The following is a 25,457-nucleotide window of genomic DNA, read 5'->3' as shown; positions in this document are numbered from 1 at the left end:
TAAGGGTACACTATTCATTTTATAGATTTATATGTTTTTTCTAACATGATAGAGTGTTAAGAGGTTTTTCTTTCTTGTTTTTTAATGTTTATTTTTGAGAGAGAGAGAGACAGAGTGCAAACAGGGGAGGCAGAGAGAGAAGACGACACAGAATCTAAAGCAGGCTCCAGGCTCCAAGCTGTCAGCACAGAGCCTGATGGAGAGCTCGAACTCACGAACCACGAGATCATAACCTCAGCTGAAGTTGGTCGCTTAACCGACTGAGCCACCCAGGTGCCCCAAGAAAGAGGTTTTTCTTCACCTTTTTCAAATCTTCACAAAAATGCTTTCTGTCATAGCAGCAGTCCCCCAAAAACCATGCTAGATACTTCAGGAAGAAAAGGATGGGAACAGGGTACTCAGGAACTCATTGGAAGAATAGTAGGAGTGGCAGCCTGGGTTGGGGACACTTGAGTTCAGGTTTGCAACCTGTGACTGAGCTGCAGTCTGGAATCCAGGAAGGTGCCACTGCAGCTGATGGAACTGCCCCATCCCACATGGGGAGCTACTAACCAGGCACAAAGGGTGTGGCCCCATCAAACACTGCTGATCTTCCCTGCCGGCTACCCTCCAGCCAGGAGCCTGGGGCAGGTGACTAAACCAGCTCTGGCTCCAGTGCCCTGGCGGCAGGGGAAGGTCTAGGAAATGTAGTTACCGGTTGGACAGTCGTGTAATCTAACTGAAACTATGAATGGAAGGGAGATCGAATGGGGACCTTCCTTAGTAGTCCATCACACCCTTGATCTGGAATTTTGTTTTACTTTTGAGAGAGAGCGAGCACGGGAAGGGCAGAGGGGCAGAGGGAGAGGAAGAGAGAATCTTTTTTTTTTTTTTTTTTAAATGTTTGTTTACTTTTGAGAGAGCATGGTGGGGAGGGGCAGACAGAGAGGGGGACAGAGGATCCGAAACTGGCTCCGTGCTGACAACAGAGAGCCCAATGCGGGGCTTGAAGTCACGAACCATGAGACTGTCACCTGAGCTGAAGTCGGACGCTTAACTGACTGAGCCACCCAGGTGCCCCAAGGGAGAGAGAGAATCTCAAGCAGTCTCCACACCCAGCATCGAGCCTGATGCAGGGCTCAATCTCACAACCATGAGATCGTGACCTGAACCAAAATCAAGACTTGGACACATAATGGACTCTGGAAAATTTTTAAAAGTATGTATGTATGTATGTGTGCATGTATAAATACATACACACACATACATACATACATACATACATACATACAAAACGTGTGTGAGTACGGGAAGGGCAAAGGGGCGGGCAGGGGGGGAAGGATCCAAAGCGGCCTCTGCGCTGACAGCATCGAACCTGATTGAGGGCTCTAACTCATGAATCATGAGATCATGACTTGAGCCAAAGTGGGACATTTAACCAACTGAGCCACCCAGGCACCCAACTCCTGGAAACTTTTTTTTTAATTTTTTTTAACGTTTATTTTTGAGACAGAGAGAGACAGAGCATGAACGGGGGAGGGTCAGAGAGAGGGAGACACAGAATCTGAAACAGGCTCCAGGCTCTGAGCTGTCAGCACAGAGCCTGACGCGGAGCTCGAACTCACGGACCGCGAGATCATGACCTGAGCCGAAGTCGGCCGCTTAACCGACTGAGCCACCCAGGCGCCCCTGGAAACTTTTTTTTTAAATGTTTTACTATTTATTTTTGAGAGAGACAGTGCAAGCAGGGGAGGGCAGAGAGAGAGGGAGACATTTTTAAATGTTTTACTATTTATTTTTGAGAGAGACAGTGCAAGCAGGGGAGGGCAGAGAGAGAGGGAGACACAGAATCCGAAGCAGGCTCCAGGCTCTGAGCTGTCCACACAGCCCGATGCGGGGCTCGAACTGACAAACCATGAGATCATGACCTGAGCCTGAGCCACCCAGATGCCCACCCCCCCTGGAAATTTGTAATTGACTAAAAAACATACATAAATCGCTTAAGACCCTTCTTCATGCCATATAGATAGAAAAATGAGATCCTTTGCCAGAAGTAGAAAATTGACCACAAAAATAAATACAGGAAGACAATGTTCTGTTTGGATATCTTCTGCAAAGGCTCTAAGCCCAAGCCTGCTTCTGCTCTGCTCTTTTTATTTTTTTTTTTTTATTTTTATTTTTTTAACGTTTGTTTATTTTTGAGACAGAGAGAGAAAGAGCGTGAACAGGGGAGGGGCAGAGAGAGAGGGAGACACAGAATCAGAAACAGGCTCCAGGCTCTGAGCTGTCAGCACAGAGCTCAACGCGGGGCTCGAACTCACAGACCGCGAGATCATGACCTGAGCCGAAGTCGGACGCTTAACCGACCGAGCCACCCAGGCGCCCCTGCTCTGCTCTTTTTAAATGTTCACTTATTTATCTGTTTATTTATCTTGAGAGAGAGAGGGAGAGAATCCCAAGCAGGCTCTGTGCTGTTAGCACAGAGGCCCAATGCAGTCTTTGAGCTCACAAACCATGAGATCATGACCTGAGCCAAACTCAAGAGTCAGATGCTCAACCGACTGAGCTTCCCCCAGGTACCTCTCTGCTCTTTCTATTAAAGAGGAACATTAGCATTTGCAGTGAAGACTTCACAGCACCAAATATAGTCTTTGTGCTCGTAGGATCTGAAAGGGGAAGGGGATTGTCTTCACTAAGAGGCAAGTATTGTAGACAAATGCAAACACCTCGCCCACCACACTGGTGACCACGGGTTCTGTGATCAGCGGGTCCTGGTTTTGTGTCGTCTGCCTAGTGGACTCCTTAGCTGCTCCCTTGTGTCATTGATGTCCCCACTCTAAGGTTCATTTTCTTCCTGTGTGAGGGGAGAATTCCTGTAGGTTAATACTGTGGTATTGTCGGTACTCGCCACTGCCCCCAACACGCACACCCACTGCCAGGCACTTAGTAAACACCATAAATTCAGCACATGCTTGCCGAGTACCTGGCATGTGCTAGATACTGTTCTTGGGACAGGACATGCAGTGGTGAGTGAAACAGATGAGCTAACTGCAAACACTTTTGGTACAAACGACGGGGGGGTGGTGGGGCAGAAGGGCTGGGGAACGGTCCTGGGTGATCAAGGAAAGCCAGTCATTTGAGGGGACATTTGAGCACAGTGGTTTCTCCCACGGTTGTGATGGGTGTTGGGTGCATAGAGATGGCTTCAGTCCAGGCTTTGCGCCACGTGGATTCTTCCCCATCCCCGTGCCCATATGCGCCCAATCTACTTCCCCCTCATGGAAGTTTGGACTTGAGGCCAAAGGTGAGAATGCCTGAGGACAGAGATGGCCACTCAGGAGAATGATCTTGGTCCGTGGATCTATTTGAAGGGCAGTTTTAGAGGTTGAGACCTGAGATCAAATCTCCCACTGCTTTCTCTTGACAACTGACAACTCCACGCTGAGTAAGTGACGGGTATGGGCCTGGACCCCAATCTGGCCCCTCTGCTTGCTGGCCAGTTTCTTAAGGCTCCTCACTGCCATTTCCATGTTGAGTGGGGTTATAACAGCCCTGTTGAGGTGACAGAGAGTGTCCATTTGAGTTAATAAAAATGTATGTGGTGAGTGCTCTTTAAAGGACTGCTAGCTTTCATTGTCCCTATTTTACAGAGGAGAAAAGCGAGGAGAAATAGCTGAGCCGAGGTCACCCATTCGGGAAGTGGCTTGTGAGGATAAATAGTGGTTATGGTAGAGCATTGCCTAGCCTAAGTAAGGCCTGGCATGTAATACTTGGTCCTTCGGAGTGGGGGCTGTTCCTGGGAATCAAAGGGCTGCCTTGTTCTGTCCTTTACAGGAAATTCCAAGGTAGTTTTCCGTACCGGCTCCCTGTTTCTGTTCTCGGAGGGGCCCAGGTACCCAAGTGGACTCAAGATGGAATCGAATATCTCAACCTGCCTGTCCGGGCCTCTGGTTGTCGGGGGGGGGGGGGGGGGGGTGGCTGGCACCTGGAGTGGCCTGGGCTGCTTTGGGCCTATTTGGGTATTTCCTTGGGCGGGCAGCCCTCACCCTGTCCTTGAAATGGTTCTGGCTGGGTAGCAGCCTCTAGGTGGTGTGGATGAAATTTGGGACTGGTTAAGGGCGGAGACGAGACCGAGAACACAAGTTTCCTTGTGCTGCTGGGGAGAGGGAGGGCAGGAGGAAACTGGAGACCCCATTTCCACCCTGGCCACTCTCTTGCTCACAGTCCACAATGGCTGGGTCGCCAGCGTTCCTCGGTGTCATCATTTTGCTGTCTGCCTTCTCAGGGCCTAGTGTCGGGGGTCGCGCCATGCCCAAGCTGGCTGACCGCAAGCTGTGTGCTGATGAGGAATGCAGCTGTAAGAGGTGGGGGGTGGGGGGGGGGGACTGGGGGCTTGGATTGCCAGCCTGTGTGGAGGGTGCTGTCATTCTCTTCTATTCCTCCCCCAGACCCCATCTCCGTGGCTGTGGCCCTGCAAGACTACGTGGCCCCCGACTGCCGTTTCCTGACCATACACAGGGGCCAAGTTGTGTACGTCTTCTCCAAGCTGAAGGGCCGAGGGCGGCTCTTCTGGGGAGGCAGCGTGAGTCTTGGGAGAACAGAAGAGGAAAGGGTATGGGGCTGGGGTGGGAGTACACCCTAATTTTCCACCTAAAGGGAAAATTTGAAGCGGTGGACTGAAATAGTTTGGCAGGGGGAGGGGGTATTGTGATCTTGATTTTTAATTTGTTGAGCAATTATAGGGCATGAACTAACTATATGGTGCTAGTCTCTTACGGACACTGAAGAAAGAACAGCGAATGATCCCTTTAATTCTAATGGAAAGGGACAAGCCATCAAAAAACATCAGCAAATATATGCTCCTTTGAGAATTAGTACAGACTGGGTGACTACATCAGGTGGTCAGGGAGGGCATCCACACAGTGCCTCGAGGCTGAGATCTGAGCGACGAGGATGGAGCCAGCCATCTGGAGACCAGGAAGAAAAAATGTACAAAGGTCTTCAGCAGGAATAAGTTTGCCATCTTTCCGGACCCTGGCTTTTAATTCTCCCTCCCCAGGTTCAGGGAGATTACTATGGAGATTTAGCTGCTCGCCTGGGCTATTTCCCCAGTAGTGTCGTACGTGAAGACCAGACCCTGAAACCTGGCAAAATTGATGTGAAGACAGATGTGAGTCTCTTGGGGGCTGGCAGGGATCTGGAGGGGGGACTCTTGGGTTGTGATGATGGGCAATGATCCTCCTACCCTTGGCTCCCTGGCTGCCTAGCTGTGTGCCTCGGTTTTCTCACCTGTAAAATGCAGAGGGATTTCTAAGTCTACGTCAGGTTGAGCGGTGCAGATTAGAGGGCTCTGGGCTAATTTGCATAGCATGTGTTTGGCCAAACCTGGCCCCTGCTGCTACAGCTTTTGCTAAAACCGCTAGATCCTTTGTGGTGTGACCGCTGGTTTTCTCCCCACTGTTTTCCCTTTCTCTTTTTCAGAAATGGGATTTCTACTGCCAGTGAGCTCAGCCTACCACTGTCCCTGCTGGGTTTTTTTTTCCTTCCCGGCTTTATGCAAATATATCAGCCAAGTGCAAACTGCGGGTCTCTGTGGTCTTTATGTGGGGGCGGCGAGGGGGGGGGGGTTGGGGGGGGGTAACAAAGGAAATGTTTCCCCAGGTTTCTGAATTTGGCCAGTCAACTCACTGACTGTGGTAACGTCAGTGATTGCTAGGCAGAGTTCCACTCACTAAAAGCTCTTTGCTCCAAGCTGGGTACTGGAGGTGGGCACCTAAGCTTAGATATCACACACAAGCAAATGAGAAGGTGGAATAACCTGAACATCCCGGTTGCGGGTTGTAGTGTCCTCTCTAGACCAATGGAAGGGAGTTGAACTATTGGGAATGAGCCAATCGGACCATGAGGAAGACATAAATCGCAGAATAGAGGTTTTCATGGAAGATCATCTGAAAAGGGAGGTGGGAGGTTAGCCTGCGCGTATTCCCGCAGTTTTCATCCTTGCCTTTGAGGTCAGAAAGAGCCCTTGCCAGCTCATTACCCGCTCTTCTTCAGGGTCTTTCTGTCAATTCTGCCCACGCCCCTTCTTTGCAGCTGTGTCCCCGCCCCCAGGTCCGCTCCTACCCAATCTGGAGTCTCGACTCTGCACCCGTACTCCTGACCAAATCCGTTTCTCAGCTCGGCTAAGCACCTCTGTACGGTACCTTCCCACTTGCTCAGCCAATCGCTCGTCTTAGTCCCGCCTCCCTCGGCACGTCCCCCTCTCACGCCGCCAATCCGTGCTTTTTGTCCCGCCTCCTGGCCGTCGAGTTCGCCAATCCCTGCCTTTGGGCAGCGTGGCCTGGTATCCCGCAGCCCTAGCGGGTCGCGCCGTAGGGGGGTGGAGGCGGAAGTGGCGGCGCCGGCCCCGGGAGTAGGAAGGAGCCGGGGCTGCAGCCGGAGTGGAGCGGCTGCCAGCCGAGGAGCAGGCGCGGCCGCGGCGCCATATTGCGGCCCCAAGCGGCCGCGACCGAGTCATGGCCGAGACCTACGGTGAGGGTGGTGTGCCGAAGCCGGAGTCTGGGGTCTGGGCCCAGAGAGGATGCGGCCTTTGGGGAATGGGGCGGAGCCTTATGTGCCAGGGGGCGGGGTCTGGTATGGGGCAGGGCCTGGTGGATACTGGGAGGGGTTTAGTGGGTCTGAGGCTGAGCTCCATCTATTTGGGCGGAGCCTGAGGGTCTGGTGTGTGGGTTAAATAGATCTGGGGCGGGATTTGAGGTAGCCAGTCCTGGTGGATCTGCGCAGGCCTTGAGGGAAAGGGTGGGCCTTAATGTGTCAGGGCGGAGCCTGAGCGGATCGGGTGGGGCTGACTGTGAATGGCAGGGGTCGAGCCGGGTGGGCTAGGAGAATCCTGAGGGGGTGCTGTGGACCCTGGGACTGCTCTGGCTTGAGAGGTCTGGAATGGGGTTGGGGATGAGTTGTCCTTGAATTAGGAGGTGGGAGGGAGTAGTGACAAGGGGTGGGGCTTAAACTTGAGGATAGGGGCAGGGCCTTCGGCCTGGGAAGGAGGGGCTGAGAATTGGAAAATCTGGATGAAGGGATGAATTGGAGGTGGGAGGACAGGGTGCGATAGAAAGAGCACTGTTTTAAGAGTCAGAAGGAGCTACATTCCTTCAACAAATAAAGGAAAAGCATTGGGATCAAGTGCAAAGATCCCGAGGTGGGAACCAGCTTGCCATTTTTAGGGAATAGACTGAAGGCCAGAGGCTAGAGCAGAGTGAATGAGAGAGTGGTAGAAGGTGAAATTGTGAAGGGTAGGATTTCAAGATGGCTTTCAAGAGGTGTTCACAACATAGTAGGTAAGATTTTGAACTCTGGAGTCAGTTGACCTGGGTTCGAATCCCTGTTCTGCCTGGCTGTGGGATCGTGGGCAAGCCAGTTAACTTTTCTGGCCTCAGTTTCCTCATCTGGAAGATGGGGATGATTGTTAGTATACTTCCCTCATAGAGTTTTTTCTGAGAATGAAGCAAGCTGTTGATGTAAGTAAAGAACTTTAAAACTGTGCCTGGTATGTAGTAAGCTGTATGTAAAAGTTGTCTGTTACCGTTCTTACCCATTGCTCTGATTCTGCCTGTGTCTGTTTGTCTCCTTATAACAAGGAGATGTGATGGTCTCTTGGTTTCCATCTTTTGCCCTGTATCATTCTTTCCATATGGGTTTTCCTGATTTTGACTCCACCTGCTCAGACTTCCTCTTCAAATTCCTGGTGATTGGCAGCGCAGGAACTGGAAAATCATGTCTCCTTCATCAGTTCATTGAGAATAAGTGTGAGTTTCTGGGAGTGGTCCCCGGATCACTGAACTGTGGGCATGGGCATGGTGTGGGCAGGGGCAGGGCTGGCCAGAGGTACAGTTCCAGTGCTGGCTGCCTGGTCCTTGCCTTGGTATGTATTCTTTGCTAGACCCTCCCTGAGCCTCAGTCACCCCTGCAATGAGAATGGTTTTGTACGGGCTGAGGAGGCCTTGGAGGACAGGGAATCTTCTGAGCCCCTGCACTGCCTCTTCTCTCCCTCCCACTCCCAGTCAAACAGGACTCCAACCACACAATCGGCGTGGAGTTTGGATCTCGCGTGGTCAACGTGGGTGGAAAGACTGTGAAGCTACAGATTTGGGACACAGCCGGCCAGGAGCGGTTTCGGTAGGTGGCCTGGGCTCCCAAGGGAGGGGGCGGGCAGAGGACAGAGGAAAGAAAATGGGGGCGGGGGCGGGGGGGGTGTTGTGTGTGCAGAATCACTTGGAGATATGACAGGAGCCAGGAGACATTGAGAGGGCAGGCAAGGTCGAGGGAGAGAGACAGAGACTGCTTACAGTTATCTCTAGCCAGAGAGAGCAGGAGTCCTGGAGAGAGAGCAGAGACGGTGAGAGAGAAAATGACATTGAGAAAAAAGCCTGGTGAAGGGAGAGACCAACAGACCCTAGAGTGACAGCGATAGATAGACCCATATGGCTGGAGGGATGGACACTGGCACCCCAGGAGAGGTGCTTAGGTTGGGGGCAAGGGGTAGAGATGGAAAAAAGAGAGATTGAAAGAGAAAGGGAAACTGGAAAGAGATATACACACTCCGAAAGGGACAGAGAAAGAGAGACAGAGACTGGGCAGAAGAGCAAGATAAGGGTGATAAAGAGACACAAAGAGAAGCAGGTCAGAGCCAGAGACAGGGAGGGTGGGACAGGCAGAGCCAGAGAGACAGAGAAATGGATGTGTTTTGGGGCGGGGGTGGCGGGGAGAGAAAGGCGTAGGGCTCAGTGCACAGTATGTCTTCAGGAAATGGCTGCAGAAAAGGTGGGAGATGCATAGAAAACCTGAATCTGAGATACAGAGGCAGAGGAGACACATGAGGGAACCCAATCCATGGGGAATGTGGTCCCAGGCCAGCAAGTCGTCGCTGCTACGTTAATATTGGCGTGTAGATCCACGGTGTGGGAGACACAGAGAAGGTGAAGGGTGTGCGGCTTGCGCTGGGTTTGCAGTAAGTGCTCAGTGTACGCTCGTGGAATGATTGCCTGAGTTCCAGAGGGACCCAGACAGGTGACTGGGAGATGCATACAGTCGGCCACAGTGGGAGAGGGACAAGCGGATGTAGTTGCAGAGCACGTGGCCAGGCCTGGGCAAAGGGGAGGTGAATGAATGAACGCATGAGAAATCAAGAGCGAGGGTGAGAGAACCAGGGCCACAGAGACAGACAGAGATAGAGAGACACAGAGAATGAGAGACATACACACGCAAGAGAGACGGACAGGAAGACACAGACCAGTGAGGACATACAGAAAGACACAGACAGACAGAGAGACAGCTAAAGGAGACAGAGATTGAGGGAGACAAAGAAAGAGATTGTGGCAAGACCAGACCACTGCCAGCTTTTGGGGGATGGGCCAGCAGTGAAGGGGGGCCTCCGAACCACCAGTCTCTCTCCGCAGAGGGGGGCAGTCTCAGGGCAGACCCCAGCCTCGGGGGTGACTGGGTCCCCCTGGCCCCACAGGTCGGTGACACGGAGTTATTACCGAGGCGCGGCTGGAGCTCTGCTGGTGTATGACATCACCAGGTGGGTACAGGGAGAGGAGAGGGTGGGGCAGGGCCTGGGCAGAGCCCCTGTCCTGTACCTGCCTCCCTCCTGTCTCCCTTCTCCATAGCCGGGAGACCTACAACTCGCTGGCTGCCTGGCTGACGGATGCCCGCACGCTGGCCAGCCCCAACATCGTGGTCATCCTCTGTGGCAACAAAAAGGACCTGGACCCGGAGCGTGAGGTCACTTTCCTGGAGGCCTCCCGCTTTGCCCAGGAGAACGGTGAGGGTCCTGTGGTGGGCCAGTGGCGGGGGGACGGGGGGTGCGCTCAGCAGAGGAGCAGGGGCAGTCCCTGCAGGCCTGCAGGCCTCCCGGCCATCTGCGGCTATGCCCAGCAAGAGAATGTGGAGATTTAGAGGTCTGGGTTCAAATTCAAGTGTTGCCACATGTGAGCTGTGCCACCACTCTGGTCCCGTTTCCTCGTCTGACAAGTGGGAGTCACGGCCTTTCTGTCTCAACATAGTACGTGATGGATGGCTCAAGGGATTTGGTCCATGGAGAGCCCACCGCACTGCCCGGATGTGGCAGCGGCCTCTTGAGGAACATTGGCTGCTAAGAAGGTTTTGGCCAGTGCAGGGTATTGGTATAATGTGGGGGTTGCAAACTTCGATGGCCCGAGGGACCAGGCCTGTTTTGTGAGTAAGAGAGATAGAACAGGGCAGACCCCAGGTTAGCAGGCACCAGTGTTAGGGGCGTGGACAGGACCAACAGCCACAGCAAAAGGTGTGCAAGTATAAACTCACTTGAAAACTTCATGTGGGCCAAACATCTACTGGCTCAGGGTCTGTCTCCATGTTCCCCAATTTGTAACTTCCAGGTTTAGAGGATGTCTTGCCATGAGAAAGATGTGGGTTTGAGTCCTGGCTCTTACTTTCTGTGCGGCCTTGTCATGTGGCTGAAGGGTAGACTGTGGTGGGCCTGGGCCTGTCCTAGATGGTGCTGGGGACAGAGTGTGAAAGACGCCCTGGGCCCAGTTGTCGTGGGCTCACCGTTAGTGGGTGGGGAAAGGGGACACCACCCTCTGCAGATAATGACAGCCCAGAGAGGTCAGGGCTGGGATAGGGGAGACACAGGGGGGCCCTGGGAGCCCAGGGTGGGGCACCTGGTCCTGCTGGAAGGTCAGAGAGAACTTTCTAGGGGAAGAGGTGTGTAGGCGGGAACCTGGGGAGGTGGCCCTTCACAGCAGGACAACAGAGGCCTGGAGTGAGGGCAAAATGAGAGGTGGCAGGTCAGAGTCAAGGGGAGGCTGGGGACTGACCCAGGCCCTGCCCCCTAGAGCTAATGTTCCTGGAGACTAGTGCCCTCACGGGTGAGAACGTGGAGGAGGCTTTCCTGAAGTGTGCCCGCACCATCCTGAACAAGATCGACTCAGGTGAGGCCCCTGACTGCCCAGAGTGGGAGTGGGAGTAGAAGGCAGGGCCCAGAGGTCTCTGGGGGACAAGTCCTGACCTCTCCCCTGCCCCCCAGGTGAGCTCGACCCCGAGAGGATGGGCTCAGGCATTCAGTATGGGGACGCATCCCTCCGCCAGCTGCGGCAGCCTCGGAGTGCCCAGGCCGTGGCCCCTCAGCCCTGTGGCTGCTGAGACGTCCGGAGCCAGGTGGGAGCCCAGGGCCTGGGGACGGCAGGGGTGGTGTCCTGGCAAGGGGGGGGATACGGAGCGGAGACGGAGACACAGAAAAGGAGAGGTGACAAGAAAAACAGAGTGAGAAGAGAGAGACGCAAAAACGGTTTAGTGAAAGGAGCCATCATCCTGGCCTCAGGGATGTCCTCTCCGTCTCACCACCACCTTGCTGCCCTGGATCTCCGACCCACCCATTTGGCAAATATTTATCGAGTGTCCACTGTGTGCCAGGTCCTGTTTGAGCAGTGGGCTAGAGAATTCCTGCCCTCGCAGGGCCAACATGCTCTGGGGAGGAGACAGACAATAATCAAGACACATAAGAAAATGATATTGTAGTTAAGGAGATAAGAGCTATGGAGAAAAATAAAGCAAGGAAGTTGGGGTGGGGAGGTAAGGAGTGGAGTTTTATGATGATGCGGGAAAGCCCTTACTGAGGAGGTGACATTTGAGCAAAGACCTGAAGGAGGAGAAGGACAGGGTCATATGGGTCCCTGGGGGAAGAGTGTTCTAGGCAGAGAGAACAGCCAGTGCAGAGGCCCTGAGGTAAGTCATGCCTGGCCTGGATGAGGAAGTCCATGGAGGCCAGTGTGGCTGGAGTGGAGTATGTGTGTGTATTGAGGGCTGGGAGCGGTAAATAGGAGATGAAGTCAGGGATCAGGGGAAGCAGATCATCAGGTAGGGCCTGGCTGTCCTTGAGGTGGCTCTGGGTTATACCCTGGGTGGGATGGGAGCCACAGGAGGGCTCCGAGCAAAGAAGGGACAGGACCTGATTCAGGTCTTCCCAGGGTCCCTCTGGCTGCATATAGAGGAGAGAAGGGGGTGGGCGGGGGTGGTTGTTGAGAGACCAGTGAGGAGGCCACTGCAAAGTCAAGCTGAGAGAAGATGGTGGACGGGACCAGGGTGGGGGGGGGAGGAGGGACTGAGACGTGGATAGCTTTGTATCCTCCCTGGTCTCTGTCTCCAGTCTTGTACCCTCTTGATGGAGCCACTGGGTCTTTCTAAAGCACAAATCTGATCCTGTCCCTCCCCTGTTTAAAACCACCCGTGGCTCCCAGGGTTCATGGGACCAAGCTGAAGCTCCCAGCCTGGTGTTTGCCTCCGCCAGCTTCTCCTGCCTCAGCTCACACCTCTCCCCAGCACTCAGGCCACCGCAGCCACACCGAAGTTCTTTCCATTTCTCTGGCTCTTTGCTCATGCTGTTCCCTCTGCCAGGAACACCATCTCTGACCGCCTCCCCCTCCTCCAGCAAGCCTCACTTCCCCTATGGTTGGTCCAGACTCCTTGCCCGGCTTGCAGGATCCTACAGGATCAGGTCCCATCACCACTTCTTTGGGAGGGTGTCTGTCTTGCCAATTATCCCCTGCGTTTCACACCACCCCCTGCCCCCCCCCCCCCCCCCCCCCCGCCTCCCACTATTGGCAGCTCCAGAGTGGCTGAGGGGGGGAGGTGCTCGACCTTGGGTATACTTTAAAGGCAGAGCCAACATAATTTCCTGATGAATGGATATGGCATTTGAAAGAGAGGAGTCAAGGGTGAGTGTTTAGGGCAGAAAATTCTTTTCCTTCCATGCCTCTGCCTCTCCTGTGCCTCGGTTAGGTGTGCCTGTCTGTCCTCCAGCCTCCTTTCTTAGGCCAGATGCCACTCATCATCTGCTCTCTGCTAAAACGACTCTTGCTGCAGGACACCTTTATCAGCTTCCCAGATGGGGTCACTGCCTCTAGCTGAGTGGTCTCACAACTGCCCCCTATTTTTTAAAGCATTCAGTCTGAATACTTGATCATTATTGTTTGTGTTTGTCTTCCCCATCTGAGAAGGAGGGAGGTGACAGATCAGAGATTCCCCAGCCAGGTTGCCTGTGTTTAAACTGACTCTGTCACTTGCTACCTGTGTGACACTGGGCAAATTATTTAACATCTCTGGGCCTTGGTTGCCTCACCTTCCAATTGGGGCTAATAATAGTACCTACCTCACGTAGGCTTTGTGAAGATTAATTACATTAATTCATGTAAAGTCCTTAGAACAGGGCCTGACACTTAGTAGACTCGATAAATGAGGGCTGTGAATTATTTTTCTTTTTTCTATCCATTTTAAAGAGTGGGGCTGTGTAGAAATGGACGGGTGTGTATTCTTCACCCTCGGGCCTAGTATAGCATCCATTTCAGTGTTTACCCTCAGTGAATCAAATGTAATAAGACAGTGCTTTTTCAGATGTTACTGACTGCAGTCTGCAGAAGGAAATCAATTGTATACTTTGATCTAATACAGTCACACACACATAGAAGACTGAAACACTTTCCTAGCACTAATGTTTTTTGATTGAGGTGAAATTCACATGACCTAAATTTAGCCCTTTTAAGGTGCACCATTCAGTGACACTTAGTCCATTCACAAAATTGTGCAACCACCACCTCTGTCTTGTTCCAAAACATTTTCATTACCCTAAGGAAACCCTGTGCTCATTAGGCAATCATTCCCCGATCCCCCCAGCCTCTGACACCCAGCAATCTGTTTGCTGTCGCTGTGGACCAATATTCCTATTACACGTGATGCACTCTGATATTCTCTATTCTTTTTTTTATTTTTAATTTTTTTTTAAACGTTTATTTATTTTTGAGACAGAGAGAGACAGAGCATGAACGGGGGAGGGTCAGAGAGAGGGAGACACAGAATCCAAAGCAGGCTCCAGGCTCTGAGCTGTCAGCACAGAGCCCGACGCGGGGCTCGAACTCACGGAGTATGAGATCATGACCTGAGCCGAAGTTGGCCGCTTAACCGACTGAGCCACCCGGGCGCCCCCTGATATTCTCTATTCTATTTTATTCATTCATTGACAAATTGGCCAAGGCCCACCAAACTGATTTCCCAGCCCACTCATGCAGTGCTGCACACTTGAAATCACCTGGAGAGTTTTAAAAGCTACTGATGTCTGGGCCTCACCCCAGAGACTCTGAAGTGATTTCCGGATTTCTAGAAGCTCCCAGGTAATGCTATCTGTAGCTGAAGCGACAACCAATAACCAAATGCGGCTCTTCAGTTTGGAAAACACTGGAATGAGCCACGGTGATCCAGGAACACAGAGATAACAAAGGTGGGATGCGAAATTTAGATATTGAGATACCCCTCTATAGACTCCAGGGGTCAGCTCTCTGAGACAGATAAATAGGGAGATACAAGTACCCTCAAAGAGATAGCTCCAAATTGCCTGCAGAAAATCAGACGGCAAATGTAGGAACTTTGGGAGAAAAAGAAAGGTATGGGCAGACAGACACAGATAGGGGGGCAGGAAGATACCCAGAAATGAGGCAGAGATACCGGCTGGACAGACTGAGGATCCCTGTAGTTCACCACACACTTTTCTTTCAGCTCACCTGTTCTCCAGGACCAGCCCTGCCCTCTGGCTGGGGCCTAGCCCCAGGCCCTGGGAGGCAGAGCCCCTCACCTGTCCTGGCCCCAGAGAAGCTGCCCCGCCACCTATCCCCCTTCCCTGGCCTGGTGGGGCCTGGCTGAGGGGCAAGACTGAGCCACGGGGGAAGGGGGAATCCGTACCTGCTGCTGCTTCCTCTGTCTTGGCTAACCCCTGTCCCCCCTGAAACCCTAACCGTACTCTAAGAGTTCCCAAAGCCTGAGACCAGGGCAATTGGCCCCAGCTCCCCGCCTGGCCCTGCCATTGCGAGTATGTGTTATTTATTGCCTGGAGGCCTGTTCAGTCCCTACTCCACCTCCATAAAGCATTGTTTACACCTGCGTCTTGGCCTCCGTTATTTTGGGGTGATGGGGAGGGAGGGGAGACAGAAGAGGTCCCTGATGGAAGAACCACGTGTTTGGGGGTCATGTTTGTGGTTTGGATATGATGTGGGGGTACACCATGACTCAGATGTTTGCTGTGGAGGGGGGTTTCTCACTGCACTTGTGACAAGGCATGCTGGAGGCCCACCTGTGTAGCGCTGATGTCCTTGTGTTTGTGATGTGTGTGATGGCATCTGTAGGAATGTGTGCTGATGGTGTGTGACACTGTTGCTTGTGACTGCTTTGTGTCCTCAGTGATTGTATCCATGAGGCTGGTGGTGTTTGGCACCAATGCCGGGGAATGAAAATTCAGGTTTGTAGGTGAAACCTACGTGTGTTTGATGCTTGAAAGTTCCAGGCAGTGTCTGACTATTGCGTGTGTGACTGTGTATGTATGCCCCTGAGGTGTGTTTGTCTTAGTGTGAATTTGGCATCTTTGATACACCTGTGTGTGACCATGAACCCTGAGTATGCCCCTGAAGGCTTTGTGGGCCTTTGTGCAACCCTGACCCCTTGCATACTTGAGACTGGTGTATATCTCTCTGCGTCCTGGTGAACTGACAAAACCAGGGACAGGTGCAGCCCCCTGAGACCCTCCCAATTTCTCTGCCATCCCCAGGTCAGCACTAACCCACTCAGAGGGCAGGCCTGAGCCCCTAAACCCCCCGTCTGCCCTGGCGATGGTGAAGGGGGCAGGGTATTTAAATAACCTTCTCTGCATAGTCCTTCCAGGCAGGGTCGCCCAAAATGTTCATAGACTCAAGGCTGTTAGACAAATGTCTTCTCTGCGTAGCCTTCCTAGGTTGCCCACAATTGTCCCGAAGAGGCAGGATGAAGCGGATCATATTTTGGCACACATCCCTTCCAGTCCGCTCTCTCTTCTCTCAGGGGCGTTCTGCACTTCTTTCCCTCCGTTATAGAAGGTACTTAAGTAGATTACTAATGCGTGCATTTACATACATTTCCCAACTAACTGTGCAGACATTTATCACATCTCTATTCTTGGGCGGTGAGAAGGCGGGGCTGCCCATGTAAATAACCTCATTTGCATGCCACTCTCCGACCCGGCTACACGTCATTCTCCGGCGCTCTGGGCTCTGAGAGGGTGGGCAGGCCTATGTAAACAACCTTATTTGCATGCCACTCCCACATCGCCTGGCCTACCGCAGAACCCTCCCCCCTTTCCCTGATCCAGCCCTTTTAACCCCCTTCCTCCTCCCGGGCAAAAGGGGCGGAGTGCAGTACGCAAATGAGCCTCGCGTTGGCGGCCGACCCATTTCCCCTTCCTCCAGGAGGGTGTTCTGAACTTCCTTGCTCCGCCCCGCGCGGCTCACGCCTGCGCACGCACGGTCTCCTCAACGGGTGAGGTCACGTGCCCAGCGGGCGAGGCAGGGGCGGAGCGTCGCGGGAGGTGGGGGCGGGGTATGGCGCGCTGTGCGGCGCTGGGCGGCTGGCACAAACGACGGCGCCGAGGCCGGAGGAAAAAGCTCGGTGAGGAGAGAGCTAGGAAGGGAGTGGGGCGGAGAGGGCGCGCGAGCCTGGGCGCGGGCGCGAGCCGAGCGAGGTGTGGGGGCGCCTGCCGGCCCGGCGTGGCGGAGCGCTGCGACCCCGGGAAGGGAAGGGTGGGGGTAGGGCGTGGGGGAGGGAACGCGCCGGGCGCGTTGAGTGCCGGCCGTTGAGGGCGGGGGAGCGGAGAGCGCGCGCCGGCCGACGGCGGTGGTGGGGGGGAGGGAATCCGGGGTCCGAGCGGTCCTCGGGCCGGGCCTCCGTCGCCTGCGGCGCCCCGAGCTGGGAGGCCTGCACCGAAGGGGGTTGGGAGGGGCCGCCCTCTCTTGTCCTGTCCCCTCCCCCGCCCTTCCCCCTGTCGTTGTGGACCCTCCTCCCGCGGCTGCCTTCCGTCTGTCTGTCTGTCTTAGGCCCTCCCTTCCGTCTGGGTGTGTGTCAGCCGCCGGCTGGCTTCCTCTCGTTGGGCTTAGGGTGACCCCTCCGCCCCGTTCAGTCCGGCCGTCTCAGGCTCGCCCTCCCAGCTTCTCTCCGGTCGGCTTTTCCGTCTCTGGATCCCCCCATTCTCTTTGTCTCTGGACTCCCCGGTTTGCTCTGTCTGTGGAGCCTTACGTTCCCGCCGTGTGTCCCTGGAATCCCCAGGCAGAGTCCCCCCCACCTTGTGGATTTGTTTCCAACTCTCGCGCTCCCTGCTGCCCCAGTATTCCTTTTCTACTCCAGGCCCCCTCTCTCCTTGCTGTTCAGTTTCTGTGTCCGAGCCCCCACCGTAGTCCTGTGCCTTTGGGTCATCTCCCCAGTCTCACTCCTCTCTTCGGCTGCCTCCCTCACTGCCTTCTCTCTCCGTGATTCCCCCCTCCGGCCCGAAATTCCCATGATCTTCTCCCCGACTTGGCCTGGCGTTTGGGGGGGGTCTCCGTAGCCAAGTCTGCCTTCCTCCCCACTGCCCCTGCCACTCCTCACCGCTACCCCCGCCGGACTGCCTCTAGCTCTTCTCACATTCCGTTTTTTCTCTCTCCCCCTTCAGCCACCCTGACGGGTCCTTTCCCAAGCCCCTAGGGGCGGCAGAGGACTTGGGGACCAGCGAGCACCCCCAGGGCACGAGAAGAGCCTCTGCTGCCTGCCCTGCCTCATCCTGCCCCACGCCAGGCTCAGCCGTTCCGGCCCCCGGCTGCATCAAGTGGAGGAGGCGGAGGCGGAGGAGGGTGGCACCATGGGCCCGGGCCGTGCCCTCCATGCCCGGGGGATGAAGACGCTGCTGCCATGGACAGCCCGTGCCAGCCGCAGCCCTTGAGTCAGGCTCTCCCTCAGTTGCCGGGTTCTGTGTCAGAGCCCTCGGAGCCTGGCCGGGCCAGGATGGGGGTGGAGAGTTACCTGCCCTGTCCCCTGCTACCCTCCTACCACCGACCAGGAGCACCTGGTGAGGCCTCGGCGGGGAGCGGGACCCCCAGGGTCACAGCCACTTCCACCACAGCCAGCCCCCTGCGGGAGGGCTTAGGCGGGCAGGATGGTGGTGAGCTGCGGCCCCTGCAGAGTGAGGGCGCTGCGGCACTGGTCACCAAGGGGTGCCAGCGACTGGCGGCCCAGGGCGCCCGGCCTGAGGCCCCCAAACGGAAGTGGGCAGAGGATGGCGGGGATGCCCCTGCACCCAGCAAGCGGTCCTGGGCCAGGCAGGAGAACCGGGAGGCAGAGGCCGAAGGGGAGGGCGGGATGGGCTGCAGCAGTGACAGTGGCGAGGCCAGCGCAGGGCTGAGGGAGGAGGTGCTGCCCGCCACGCCCGAGCGCCTGGCCCTGGACTATATTGTGCCCTGCATGCGGTACTATGGCATCTGTGTCAAGGACAGCTTCCTGGGGGCAGCATTGGGTGGCTGTGTGCTGGCCGAGGTGGAGGCCCTGAAGCGGAGTGGGCGCCTGCGTGACGGGCAGCTGGTGAGCCAGCGGGCTATCCCGCCACGCAGCATTCGCGGGGACCAGATTGCCTGGGTGGAAGGCCACGAGCCGGGCTGCCGAAGCATCGGGGTCCTCATGGCCCACGTGGATGCTGTAATCCGCCACTGTGCTGGGCGCCTGGGTGGCTACGTCATCAACGGGCGCACCAAGGTAAGGCTGCAAGGGCCTTGTTGGAGGGGGATGGGGCAACGCTTCTCTTTCGGGTACCTGTGCGCTTGGAGACCGGCTTCTGGGGTCACAGAAGGGTTTAGGCAGCTCCAGTGGGGGGAGTGCTGGTGTTGGAGTTTGCTTTGGGCTCTGCCTCCGTGTGGGGACTTTGGGGTTCTGTGCACTTTCTCTTTCCTTGTTTCTCTATCTTTTCATCCATCCCCGTCTCCTGGTCTGTCTAGTCCCTCCTGTTGTCTGTCTCTGGTCTGTCTGTTCTGTCTTCCAGGCAGGAGAACCAGGAGACAGAGCGGGGAGGGTGGCAGCGGTGAAGCCAGTGCCAGGCTGAGGGAGGAGGTGCTGCCCGCTGCGCCTGGCTGGCGCTGGACTTCATTGTACCCCTGTGCCATGCTGTGGCATCTGCAGCAAGGACAGCTTCCTGAGGGTGGCGCTGGCTGCTTGTGTGCTGGCCTGGGAGATGGGGGTCCTGTCCTCCACCTTTCCTGTGCTTCCCCATCCTAGACTCTCCCCTCATCCTTTCTGTCTCATTTATCCATCACTTCGTTCCTGTCGGTCCTAATCTGTTTTCTTGATTTTCTATTTTGTGTCTTTTGGTACCTTTTTCTTGTTTCAGAGTAGTTGTTGTTAATCCTTTTTTTTTTTTTTTTTTTTGGACACCTGGGCTTTTTTGACAATCTGTCAGAACCACAGACCCTTTTTTAAGAAAAATGCTCTTTTGTGGAGTTTATGGGTAGTCATCACTGTGTCCAGCTTCCCGTTCAGGAACTTAGGGTCAGGAGCTTTTCAGAAGACCTTGGTCCACAGGGCCTTTCTGGACAAGGCCTCGTAGGGAGTGCCTGCTGCACGCCAGTGATGCCTGGCTGGTGGCGGGGCTGCTTGCTTCCCTGCGGGCATGAGGCTGTGCTCCTGATGTCTCCCTCTTCAGTCTGAACCCATCCTGGGTCCTGTCTCTGTACAGCTCTGTCACTGGCTGGAGCTGGCTTAGGGATCCAGGCTCCCTCCGGGCTGAAGCCGGCATCCTCCCCACCCAGCTGGAACTTGTCCTGTCCTACTTCCTTCCTCCTCCTCCCTTACCTGATAGCTGGAGAGCCAGAGGAGGCCTTTCCCTAGGCTCTGCTCCTGCAAGGCAGGAGAGATGAGTGGGAGTCTCCCTGGCCACAAGGTCCTCAGCACCTGCACCCCAGGTCACCCACCTTCATAGGAGGGAGTTTGGGCGGGAGACCACGAGAGCTGAGTGGCCCAGAGCAGCATGCTTTCCTGAGCCTCAGTTTGCTCATCTACAGGATACGAAAATCAGTTAAGTCCCCAACTAGTCTTTGGCAGTTTTGAGAGAGAAGGGGAAAGTAGAGGGAGCCGATTTCTTCTCCTTTGGTGCTTTGGATGTGGTTGGGGACTGGGGGTGTTGGGACTGTTTTAGTCTTGGGTGACTTCTGTTGCTCTGGGAGGTAAGAACAAACTAGGCCAACTGAGAATGGAGGGGAGGACCCAACCCAATCACTGGAGTTCCTCTCAGACCCTCCCCTGCCCCAGTGAGACAGCAACTCCAGGCTTTCCTACCTTCAAAAGGCAACATCTGGCCTCTCTCCCCAGGCTCTGGAATAAGAGTGAGCTGAGGTGGGTGGCCACAGAGGTGTTGGGGGCACAGATCACCAGTGTGGCTGGCGTCAGAAACAATCTGCCTATTGGTCATTCTTTTTTTTTTTTTTAATGTTTGTTTATTTTTGAGAGAGAGAAAGAGAGAGTGTGAGCAGGGGAGGGGCAGAGAGAGAGAGGGAGACACAGAACTCGAAGTAGGCTTTAGGCTCTGAGTGTCCTCACAGAACCGGACACAGGGGTCAAACTCAGGAACCGTGGGATCATGACCTGAGCCAAAGTCGCACACAACCAACTGAGCCACTCAGGCACCCCATCTATTGGTCATTCTTGAGTGGATCTCCTGTGTTTTGTTCTCCCAACTTTCTCTAGTGTCTCTGCTCAGTTGACCTGCAGATGGGAGAGAGTTGACTCCCACTGGCATCAAGGACTGCCATCGGGGACCATAGGGCAGGCCTGGCTGGCTTGGGTTTGTCCCTTTCAGAGCAGCTTGGAGGTGGGACTGTCTCACTCCCCAGTTTCTGACTCTGTGTGTGTGTGTGTGTGTGTGTGTGTTTGGGTTTGGGTTTTTGGCACATTGTCACCAATAGCCCTTAAATCTTTAAGTCTTCTGGCTCTGACACAAGCTACCCCTTCCCTGAGATGGGAGGGTGAGGAGCAGACTTCCATGTCACTCTGCTTGTTGTCCTTTTCCCTTGTAGGAGCGGAAGTAGATGCTTCTCTGGGGCCATGGTGTGTGTGGGGGTGGGTGGGTGGGGGGATCGGTGGGAGTTTAAAGGGCCTGTTTCTGTTGCCAGCCTTCATGCACGACTCCCATTCCATGCCAGAATACGGACGCTGTCCCTGCATGCATGGGTGGGAGACCCTGTGTAAGGGTGTGGAGGGCCGAACAGGTTGGAGTCCCTGAGACCCAGAGGAGTGCTTTCAGTCAGCAGCTACTGCCTGGGCGCTAGGGAGACGAGCTCGGCCCCAGAGGCTTCCATGGGCCTGCCTGTCAGGCCAGTACTAGGTAAACAAGTACTCGTGCTGATTTCACATTGAGAGGGTAGAATGGAAGGTCAGCCCAGGTGTATTCAGCTGGATACTCAAGGTGCCCTTGGGCCCGAGACGTGAACAACAAGGAGGACCAGGGGAAGTGTGTACCAGGCAGGTGCAGAGGCCTTGTGGCTGAGCTTGGTCTGGTGAGAGCAGTGAGGAGGCCTGAGGTGCTGGAGCAGAGTGATGGGGATGGTAGGTGAGGTTGGTGGCCTTGAAGGCTGAAGCTGTGAAAATACACAATTTATATTTTGTATTTTCTTGGAATGTGGTGGGGGTCTTGAAGGGATCTGAGCAAGGAAGAGCTGGAGAAAAGGGTCTCTGGCTGCCGTGTGGGGATGGATTGTGGGAAAGAGGCCACAGTACTGGACTCCCTTCCTCACCCCGTCCTTGTGCAGAACCAGCAAAATCTCTGCTTGGATTCTGTCTAGGGAGGGCTTGATGGCAGGCCACCCGGACATAGCCACATTCTTCCTCCCGGTGGTGTGGTTGCTCAGAACACTGACCCGTTTGCAGGGAGTGAGTAGTGCAAAGAAGGTTCTCCTGAACTGGGGGTGTGGGGGCCAAGGTCTCGCCCTGGCGCTGCCAGAGAGAAGCATGGCTCTCCACGGCTGGATGGCCTTACCCAGCTGAAGCCCTCCTGGCTGCTCCTCCCCAGGGAGGCGTTGTGCTGTTTTGGGGACACGTGTTTAACGCAGAGCTGTTTACCATTCGTGCTGGGTTGAGTCCTGGGAGTGATGTGTTGGAAGAAGGCTGAGGATTGAGTCGGCCTGGCCTGCCACAGAGTGCCAGGCAAGGCTCCTGTTTTGGCAGCAGATGCCGATCTTCCTGGTCAGGGCTGTCTTTTCAGGGCTGTGGCCAACAGGTGTAGCTGAGCGTTAGTGGGGAGCATCAGCAGGTGGTCTGTGGCCTGGCACCAATGTGGGTCAAGGCGTCGAGACAGGTGGTCCAAGGAGCTGGAGGGTCTGCCTGCCAGTACTCCCCTTTTGCCTTACACAGTCCTCCCAAGTGGCTTTGGGCAAAGGGTAGGATAGGGACTTTTTTTTTTTCTTTTTAGTGTCATTTTAGTCTGTGCTTCGGCTCTCCATGTGACAGGCACCTTGCTTGGTGCCTGCCCAAACATCTGTCTTGTTTGCTTCCCACAATACCTGTGAGGTAGTTGATCAGCTCCATTTCATGGAGGCGGGACTTGAGACAGGGAAGTGAAGTCTCTCACTTGATGTTACAGCTCATGTGGCAGCACTGGGACTCGAACCTGGGAGTTAGGTCTGAAGGAATGCCTGGGCCCTTTTCCTTACACCACATCCACTTTTCTGTCAGCTCCCTAACGAGAAACAGGCACCCCGAGTGGCCAGGGCCTAGGCCTCCATGTGGTCAAGGCTGGCCAGGGGGATGGCACCCAGCAGGGGGAGGAGGTCAGAACCCTGTGGCTAGACCTGTACACACCGAAGCCAAGAGCTGGAGTGATTTCTCTTAGGTCTGTGGGGGTCAGGAATCCAGAGCTCTGAAGTCAGAGGGCAGTAAACAGAGGAGGTGTTTAGTACAGATGAGGCCATTGAGGCCCATCTAGATGACGGGACTGTCAGGGGCTACCCAGCAGGTCATTCTTGGGAGTGGGAGTTGGATTTCAGGTTCTAGTCACACTCAGGGTTTGGGTACCTTTTCATATGTGTAGGAAACACACAACTTGGGATTCTTTGTAGTCAAGGGCAGCAGTCCTCAGCATTGCTGCACATTAGAATTACTTGGGGGAACCTTTAACATTTCCAGCCTCCACCTTAGACCAAATATTTCAGAACCTCTGAGATGGGCCTGGGCATCAGCATCCCAGGTGATTCCACTCTGAAGCCAGGGTCAGGAACCGTGGCCTAGAGCAGTAGGCCACATTCTTCCATACCAGAAAACATTTAAATTGGTTTTATTCCACTGAAAGGTCTCAGAGGGGCGGGGGTCAGTTTATCTTTAAGAAGTAAAATCCTCAGTTGCTCATTGAGCCCCACCTGGGTGCCAGGCTCTGGGCATGTGTGTACAGGGAGAGGGTTATTCAGGCCCAAGAGCTGAGGTTTCTGGTAGATGGTGGCTTAGCTGGAAAAGAAGAAAGTCTGGGGGCTGGAGCTCTTGGAGGAGTCAGGGGACAGACAAGGGGCACGGAGGGGTGAAAGAGAGGAGGTAATGGCTTCTTCCCCAAATATCGCTGCCTAGCCCCAGTAAACCCACCTCCATCTGTCTCTGCCAGGCCATGGTGGCGTGTTACCCAGGCAACGGGCTGGGGTACGTGAGGCATGTTGACAATCCCCATGGCGATGGCCGCTGCATCACCTGTATCTATTACCTGAATCAGAACTGGGACGTCAAGGTAGGGGGTGAGGGTGAGGCGGCTGCATCCGCTCCATTTTCCGCTCCCAGCTCAGCTTCTGGCATTCTCCCGTTCCTCTTCTCAGTCCACAGCCAGGCAGTGCAGTTAGCCTGCTGGCTGGCTTTTCCTGGGAAATGGCACCTCCTTCTCTCCAGCTGACCATGTGGTGGCAGCACGCACCCCCCTCCCCCTTTGGTGAATGGTGCTGTCTGCCTCGCCCCTGGTCTAAGGAACACTCCCCTCCCCTCCCCCCCCACCCCTACCCCATCCCATTTCCTGTCTTTAGTAGCTTCCTGCCCCGGCTCCGTGGTGATGCAGACTCTGGGCTGTCATTCACTTTAAGAACCTGAGTGGTGGGAGGGAATGATATGTGCAGCTGCCACATCCCCTTGGCAGGCTCCGGAGGGCAGGGTAGTGCAAGGCAGAGGGTGGGGGCTGGACCGGCCAGCCTCCTGCCTCATCCTCTGGCCTGCCCTCAGGTGCATGGCGGCCTGCTGCAGATCTTCCCTGAGGGCCGGCCTGTGGTTGCCAACATCGAGCCACTCTTTGATCGGTTGCTCATTTTCTGGTCTGATCGGCGGAACCCCCATGAGGTGAAACCAGCCTATGCCACCAGGTATGACCCATGCTTGTGGGGATGTGCTCAGGTGTCCCGTTCTGTGCCAACAAAGACTTGTCAGACCCCGGGAGTGGCGAGGTGCTGAGAGGGGCCTAGATGGGAACAGAACCAGGCTCCGAAGGGTGAACTCTAGTGTCACTGGATACGGTGGCTGGAATTGAAGAAAAGTAATCTCTAACTGCCCTTTGGGGCTGCTCTGGTCCCCAGGTACGCCATCACTGTCTGGTATTTTGATGCCAAGGAGCGGGCAGCAGCCAAAGACAAGTATCAGCTAGGTACCTGCTTCCCAAAGGGCATCCCCTCCCTCAAACCCTTACTATTCCATGTGCCTCCCAAGGCCTCAAGTCCCCTAATTCACCTTGTCAGTCTCTTAACTAAATTTCGTGACTCATTTTTTTCTCCTCTTTGCCCATCTTCTCTAGACAGCCCCACTCTCCCAGCACCCCCCAGCATGAGCCCCATTTCTTCTGGTCCTCTCCTCCATCTTCCCAGGTTTTTCTTGGCTTCTGTGTCCCTTCCCTGATGACTCCCCCTCTCCTCTCCTCTTAACCCCCAGCATCCGGGCAGAAAGGTGTCCAAGTACCTGTCTCACAACCTGCTACGCCCACCTAGTGGCCAGCCCCAGAGCTGCATGGACAGACAGCTTGCCCTGACTTCGGGAGAGCCTTTGGCCCCTGTGCTGCTGGCCCAGCAGCCCACCGGTCTCGGTGCCTGCTCCTTTTCTGCCACCGCTGCTGCTTCTGGCTTTGCCTCTGTCCTGCTTGGTGTGGAGGGCTCCGTCTGACGCTGAGGACCAAGGAGGAGGAGAGACCTCTGCTGCCCTTTGATGGGGGCTGGGGTTGTGACCTGGGCAGGGGCCAGCGTTGGGAACTACCGTCACTGGAGCTGGGGGCCTGTGGCTTGCCCTGTCTGGTCGCGCTCCTCAGACATGGAGAGCTGGAAGGAGGTATTGCTGCCTCCCGCCAGGATGCAGGAATAGGGGTGGGAATGTCATGGCCTAATGCTGGCAAAGGTTTGTTGTGGCGGGGGAGTATCTCCAAGCCCCTCCCCCCCAACTCCTCCAGCCTGGAATGTGAAGTGACTCCCCAACCCCTATGGCCATGGCACCTTTTGGACTAGGCTGCCACTACGTGGGCAGGAGAAGAGGTGCTGGGAGGAGCATGGGCGTGAAAAGTCCCGTCAGCCAAGAAATAAAAGTTTACCTCAGAGCTGCAAACTTCTGACTCTTCTCTCCCTCTTACTGGTAAGGAG

General features: G+C 55.0%; 3 protein-coding genes across 5 annotated transcripts; all 3 read left to right on the top strand.

Annotated features, from left to right (window-relative positions):
• The first annotated feature begins 3,987 nt into the window (after window positions 1-3,987).
• On the top strand, window positions 3,988-5,559 carry MIA (MIA SH3 domain containing). The gene is made up of 4 exons (XM_045442279.1): window positions 3,988-4,336; window positions 4,428-4,561; window positions 5,039-5,149; window positions 5,461-5,559. The coding sequence occupies exons 1-4, from the start codon at window positions 4,210-4,212 to the stop codon at window positions 5,482-5,484; spliced, it is 396 nt and encodes a 131-aa protein (XP_045298235.1). The 5' UTR covers window positions 3,988-4,209; the 3' UTR covers window positions 5,485-5,559.
• Window positions 5,560-6,345: 786 nt separating this feature from the next.
• RAB4B (RAB4B, member RAS oncogene family) lies at window positions 6,346-15,800 on the top strand. 3 transcript variants are annotated; one of them, XM_045442276.1, is made up of 8 exons: window positions 6,346-6,510; window positions 7,704-7,784; window positions 8,040-8,154; window positions 9,497-9,559; window positions 9,648-9,802; window positions 10,857-10,952; window positions 11,048-11,178; window positions 14,566-14,947. In XM_045442276.1, the coding sequence occupies exons 1-7, from the start codon at window positions 6,495-6,497 to the stop codon at window positions 11,161-11,163; spliced, it is 642 nt and encodes a 213-aa protein (XP_045298232.1). In that variant the 5' UTR covers window positions 6,346-6,494; the 3' UTR covers window positions 11,164-11,178; window positions 14,566-14,947. The 3 variants fall into 3 exon arrangements, with proteins under 3 accessions (XP_045298232.1, XP_045298233.1, XP_045298234.1); XM_045442277.1 differs by lacking the exon at window positions 14,566-14,947 and adding an exon at window positions 15,782-15,800 and having other exon boundaries at window positions 6,362-6,510; XM_045442278.1 differs by lacking the exon at window positions 10,857-10,952 and having other exon boundaries at window positions 6,372-6,510.
• Window positions 15,801-17,746: 1,946 nt separating this feature from the next.
• Window positions 17,747-25,422, top strand: EGLN2 (egl-9 family hypoxia inducible factor 2). The gene is made up of 5 exons (XM_045442274.1): window positions 17,747-18,588; window positions 23,468-23,587; window positions 24,067-24,203; window positions 24,414-24,481; window positions 24,763-25,422. The coding sequence occupies exons 1-5, from the start codon at window positions 17,752-17,754 to the stop codon at window positions 24,816-24,818; spliced, it is 1,218 nt and encodes a 405-aa protein (XP_045298230.1). The 5' UTR covers window positions 17,747-17,751; the 3' UTR covers window positions 24,819-25,422.
• Window positions 25,423-25,457: the final 35 nt, after the last annotated feature.

The sequence above is a fragment of the Leopardus geoffroyi genome, chromosome E2, assembly GCF_018350155.1.
Source record: "Leopardus geoffroyi isolate Oge1 chromosome E2, O.geoffroyi_Oge1_pat1.0, whole genome shotgun sequence".
Taxonomy (NCBI): Eukaryota; Metazoa; Chordata; class Mammalia; order Carnivora; family Felidae; genus Leopardus; species Leopardus geoffroyi.
The sequence above is the reverse complement of the archived record's forward strand: the minus strand, read 5'-3'. Positions and strand labels throughout refer to the sequence as shown.

What these genes read in the sequence shown, in the direction of transcription:
- MIA (XM_045442279.1), top strand. Translation starts at nt 4,210, where the DNA reads ATGGCTGGGTCGCCAGCGTTCCTCGGTGTCATCATTTTGCTGTCTGCC. An exon ending in TGCTGATGAGGAATGCAGCT is followed by an intron (nt 4,337 to 4,427) that starts GTAAGAGGTGGG and finishes TTCCTCCCCCAG; the next exon opens with ACCCCATCTCCGTGGCTGTG. An exon ending in GGCTCTTCTGGGGAGGCAGC is followed by an intron (nt 4,562 to 5,038) that starts GTGAGTCTTGGG and finishes CTCCCTCCCCAG; the next exon opens with GTTCAGGGAGATTACTATGG.
- RAB4B (XM_045442277.1), top strand. An exon ending in CCGCTTTGCCCAGGAGAACG is followed by an intron (nt 9,803 to 10,856) that starts GTGAGGGTCCTG and finishes CCTGCCCCCTAG; the next exon opens with AGCTAATGTTCCTGGAGACT. An exon ending in CCTGAACAAGATCGACTCAG is followed by an intron (nt 10,953 to 11,047) that starts GTGAGGCCCCTG and finishes CCTGCCCCCCAG; the next exon opens with GTGAGCTCGACCCCGAGAGG.
- EGLN2 (XM_045442274.1), top strand. Translation starts at nt 17,752, where the DNA reads ATGGACAGCCCGTGCCAGCCGCAGCCCTTGAGTCAGGCTCTCCCTCAG. An exon ending in ATCAGAACTGGGACGTCAAG is followed by an intron (nt 23,588 to 24,066) that starts GTAGGGGGTGAG and finishes GCCTGCCCTCAG; the next exon opens with GTGCATGGCGGCCTGCTGCA. An exon ending in AAACCAGCCTATGCCACCAG is followed by an intron (nt 24,204 to 24,413) that starts GTATGACCCATG and finishes TCTGGTCCCCAG; the next exon opens with GTACGCCATCACTGTCTGGT.